Source organism: Apium graveolens, chromosome 11 (genome assembly GCF_009905375.1).
Source record: "Apium graveolens cultivar Ventura chromosome 11, ASM990537v1, whole genome shotgun sequence".
Lineage (NCBI taxonomy): Eukaryota > Viridiplantae > Streptophyta > Magnoliopsida > Apiales > Apiaceae > Apium > Apium graveolens.
In genome coordinates, this window is record NC_133657.1 from 200,896,081 (window position 1) to 200,901,576 (window position 5,496).

The 5,496-nt window shown below is 33.3% G+C and overlaps 1 protein-coding gene across 1 annotated transcript; it reads left to right on the forward strand.

Annotated features, from left to right (window-relative positions):
- The first annotated feature begins 1,730 nt into the window (after window positions 1–1,730).
- On the forward strand, window positions 1,731–2,816 carry LOC141696502 (uncharacterized). Its single transcript, XM_074500635.1, has 2 exons — window positions 1,731–2,061; window positions 2,293–2,816. Exons 1-2 carry the CDS (start codon window positions 1,731–1,733, stop codon window positions 2,814–2,816), a joined length of 855 nt encoding a protein of 284 aa, XP_074356736.1.
- Window positions 2,817–5,496: the final 2,680 nt, after the last annotated feature.

A 5,496-nucleotide genomic window follows, 5' to 3' on the forward strand; every position in this document is an offset into this window, starting at 1 on the left:
TTGACTTAAGACTCAACTAGTAAAAATTTAATATTTAAATATATATTTTATTTATCTTTATTTATAATATTAACGAAACACGATACGAAATGTACACGAAATGAAAGCACACAAAACGAAACGAAACGAAACGAATTATTAACGATTTGGGTCTATGTTAGGTATTCATGACACGAAACACTAAAATACACGACATAAACGAACTTCCAGCTCTAACTAGAATGTCATTTAGAAGTTTGGTCGGTCCAAAAATTTCTCTATTGTGCCATAGGGCCAAAGCTTCCAAGCATTCAACAAATGTAACCAGTGTCTACTCCTACTAAAGGTAAGCGTGTAATCTGCATGAAAGGTGATGAAGAATATACCTAAACCTACTTGTTATGTATAATAGTGGATGACCCTATAATATTCTAGACCCTAAACTTTGATCTTTCACATCCATTTATCTTAGACTTTTAATTCATGAATCTTGATTCTATAAGTTCATGAACCTTGTATCTTGTAGGCCTATAAATAGACCCCATACTTGAGCTTGTAATATACACAAGTCTAATAAAATATATATTTTATTTCTCAACTCTTTATATGCTTTCTATATAATCTATATTAGTACGTAATACGTTATCAGCACGATTTGCTTATAAAATAAGGAGATCAATTTTACTTAAGTGTTGAAAGGAGATCATCAAAGTGTAAATAGGTTTTCAAAATTCAAGAAGAAGAAGGATTCTACCTTATTTCAGTTTGTCCACCAGGTAAGTACACTATTTTTAGTTTACTTTGTTTCGGTTGCAATTGGATGAACTTTATGTGCTTGTTATGTGCCTGATTCTTGTATACTTTGTATCTGATTCATTATTCATAGGAATTTATGGAGTTAATACTCGTTGTAAAGACTTTTTGATTATCTACAATCTTTCTTCTTTGCGTTTTTCCAAAATCTGCTTATAAGTATGTCAAAATCTGCATTTTGTGTAATGTGATTGTATGATTCAGGATGATATGCAGTGACTTCTAAAATTCATATTAAATTGAATATTAGTTCAAATATTATAATCCATACCATTCTGAAAATCTCTTTTCGATATCTACCTTTTGTCTTTACATTCCATTATCATATAATACGATTTCGATGTCTTAAATATCAAAATACTATCAAAATTAGGAGCTGATTCTGATTTTACAATCCACAAATATCAGTTTTCTGAATTCGTTACTTGTTCATTTTCAACGATCCTTACCATTCTGGAAAGGTCCCGGACTTTTCTATATTTTTCGTGTTTTATACTTTTTCAGATAAAATCATCTTCATAGAGTAAATTGGTATTCTTTGAAACTGATCAGATTTGACTTTATCATAATAAATCATTTTATACAGTAGATTGCATTCAATGTACCATTAGATTGAATTCAATGCACCATCATCATGTTATATTATCATGCATTTTTAAATATTAATGCATATATGTTTTCCTTGCATATTTTTAAATATTGACCGAATGTGCTTATTATAAAAGTGTTAACGAAGCATGCACACGAAAGAGAACCAATTTGAGGTACAGCAGAAATTCATGGGCATGATTATAAATTCCTGGCCATGAATTGTTTCTGATTTTTTTTTTATTATGTTTATTATACATGTGAAATATGAAATTTTGGTGAACTTCTAAATTAAGATATATCATTAACTTGATATTAATGTGTATTATCCTTTCTTTTTAGTAATCAAAATGTCGAATCTTACAAAGCTTGAATTCAACGCACTTCATGTCACCGGAAAAAATTATTTGACATGGATTCTTGATGCTGAAATCCATCTTAGTGCAATGGGCCTCGGTGATACTATAAAAGAGGAAAATAAAGCCTCTGAACAAGATCAGGAAAAAGCCATGATATTTCATCTCCACCACCTTGATGAAGGATTGAAAAGTGAATATTTAACTATTAAAGATCCATCAACACTTTGGAAGGATCTCAAAGAAAGATATGACCACCAAAAGATGGTGATACTTCCTAAAGCTCGCTATGATTGGATACACTTGCGATTGCAAGATTATAAAAGTATGAGCGAGTATAACTCTGTCATGTTTAAAATTACATCTCAATTGAAATTATGTTGCAAGAATATCACCGATAATGATATGTTGGAAAAAACATATTCCACTTTCCATGCCAATAATATGCTCTTGCAGCAACAATATCGTGAACGTGGATTCACAAAATATTCTGAACTGATTTCTGTTTTGCTTCTTGCTGAATAAAATAATGAACTTTTGCTGAAAAATCATCAAGCACGTCCAACTGGCTCAACACCATTCCCTAAAGTGAATGTGGTGACTAATAATGAATATAGAGATAATAAATTATTTGGACGTGGGCATAGATATGGACATGGACGTGGGCGTGGAAGTGCCCGTGGTCATGGTTTTGTGCATGGTAGAGGCCGTAATCAACAAAATCCCCCCAACTTTAAAAGTAAGCCTTACTACCAGAAACGGACAATAAATGAGGAGAAATCTGAGGGTAGTACGATGGCTAAAAGGGGTGAAAGTACTTGCAATCGATGTGGAATGAAAGGTCACTGGAGAAGTACATGTCGTACCTCCAAGCACTTTGTTGACCTATATCAAGCATCTTTAAAGAATGTTGAAACTAATTTCACCGAACAGAATGATCCTTTGGGGATTGTCCATCTTGAAGCACATCTTGGAAGTAATGATCAAGTTGATCCTTCGGCCTTTACTCACATGGAAGTTGGTGAAGATGTTGATGTGAATATGCCTAAATTTGGTGGTGGTGAGCCTAAGAATAACTAAATAAGGCCTTACATTGCTTATTGAATTATTTTTATTTGGATTGTCAGTTTTAACTTTTGAACGATGATAATCATCCTTATCAGTTGCTTATATATTTTTCTTTTCGTTAATGAAGTACTTGAGATGTTCTACCTCTATTTCTAATTTTATTTAATTTTTCGTGAAAAAAATGGCCAGCAGCTTCTCATCATGTGTTATAAAAGATGAGGAATCTTTTTGTTAGGCGGATAGTGTAACACACATACAATTTTGAAAAATAAAGCATATTTTTCGCATCTAACATTAGCCAAAGCTAATGTAAATACAATATCAGGTGCATCGCATATAATTGAAGGCTCCTGAAGAGCAAGTATAGTGCTACCCAATGGTACATGTTTATTGATTGAAAATGCAATGTTTTTCACCAGATCAAAAAGAAATCTTTTGAGCTTTAAAGATATACACCACAACGGCTATCATATTGAGACGACAAATGAACGTGATAATGAATATTTATGTATCACGACTATAGTCTCAGGGAGACAACATGTGATAGAAAAACTCCCATCATATAATTCTGGATTATATTATACTTTCATAAATCCAGTTTAATCACACATGACTATTAATACACGATATGTTGACCCGACAAATTTTACTATATGGCATGATCGTTTATGCCATCCGGGTTCAACAATGATGCAAAGAATTATTGAAAATTCAAATGGACATCCACTCAAAAACAAAATTGTTCCATTGTCCAAAGATTTTTCATGTGTTACTTGTATTCAAGGAAAATTGATAACAAAACCATCTCCTGTGAAAGTTGTCATTGAATGCCCAAAATTTTTGGAGCGAATTCAAGGAGATATATAAGGACCAATTACCCCACCTAGTGGGCCATTTCAGTACTTTATGGTACTTATTGATGCAACAACAAAACGGTCACACGTTAGTTTATTGTCCACTCGTAATATGGCTTTTGCACGACTACTTGCTCAAATAATTCGATTACGAGCACAATTTTCTGATTATAATATAAAGAAAATAAGATTGGACAGAGCAGGAGAATTTACATCCCAATCTTTTAAAGATTATTGTATGTCTATTGGGATTGAAGTGGAGCATTCTGTTGCACACACACACACTCAAAATGGTCTTGCTGAGTCTTTCATTAAAAGGCTACAACTAATTGCGAGACCATTACTTATGAGAACAAATTTACCAAATACCGCCTGGGGACATGCAATATTATATGCAGCTTCTTTAGTCCGGTTAAGACCGACTTCTTATCATAAATATTCCCCAATGTAACTGGTAAATGGTCAAGAACCAAATATCTCTCACTTGAAAATTTTTGGGTGTGCAGTTTATGTTCCAATATCCCCTCCCCAAAGAACAAAAATGGGACCCCAAAGAAGATTAGGGGTATATATTGAATTTGATTCTCCCTCGATTATTAAATATTTGGAGCCAAAGACTGGTGATTTATTCACGGCAAGATTTGCCGATTGTCAATTTAATGAGATGGTTTTTCCTACATTAGGGGGAGATAAGACAAAATTTGAAAAAGAAAAGCAAGAAATTTTGTGGAATGTAGTATCCCTGTCTCATTATGATCCTCGAACAAATCAATGTGAACTTCAAGTTCAAAATATTATCCACCTACAAGAAGTCGCAAATAGATTGCCTGATGCATTTACTGATGTCAAGAATGTGACAAAGTCACATATACCAGCTGTTAATGTTCCTTGTAAGATTAAACTTCCTGAAGAAGATAATAAAATCATGCTAGCAAATGAGTCTAAAGCACGCCAAAAGCGTGGTAGACCTGTTGGATCCAAGGATAAAACTCCAAGAAAAATAAGGAAACTTGATAACAAAGTTGGAACATCAAATGACATCATAAATTTGATCACTGAAGAGACGTCTTCCATAGATGATCAAACACCTGAAATTGTTGATAATGAAGAGATCTCGATAAAATATGTCATTTCAGGAAAGAGGTGGAATAGAAAAGAAATTGTCATGGATGATTTATTTGCATATGCAGCTGCACTTGACATTTCTGAGGAAATCGAGGATCATGAGCCTAGATCGATCTATGAATGTAAAAGAAGAAATGATTGGCCAAAGTGGAAAGAAGCTATTGAAGCAGAATTGAAATCATTTGAAAAACACCAAGTTTTTGGACCTATTGTCCAAACACCTGCAGGTGTAAAACCCGTTGGATATAGATGGGTATTTGTGCATAAAAGAAATGAGAAAAATGAAATTGTGAGATACAAGGCACGCCTTGTTGCTCAAAGCTTCTCACAAAGACCGGGAATTGATTACGAAGAAACTTATTCCCCGGTAATGGATGCAACAACATTCAGATTTTTAATAAGTTTATCAATTCTATAAGGGCTCTGAATGAATTTAATGGATGTTGTGACTGCCTACTTGTATGGGTCACTCGATAGTGACATTGACATGAAGATCCCTGATGGATTAAAAATGCCTGAAGCATATAGTTCAAAACCCCGAGAGATTTACTCAATTAAATTACAAAGATCATTATACGGATTAAAACAATCGGGTCGTATATGGTACAATCGTCTCAGTGAATATCTTTTGAAAGATGGATATACTAATAATGTAATATGTCCATGTGTTTTTATTAAAAGGACAAAATTGGGGTTTACTATCATTGCTGTCT

What these genes read in the sequence shown, in the direction of transcription:
- LOC141696502 (XM_074500635.1), top strand. Translation starts at nt 1,731, where the DNA reads ATGTCGAATCTTACAAAGCTTGAATTCAACGCACTTCATGTCACCGGA. An exon ending in GCGATTGCAAGATTATAAAA is followed by an intron (nt 2,062 to 2,292) that starts GTATGAGCGAGT and finishes AAAATCATCAAG; the next exon opens with CACGTCCAACTGGCTCAACA.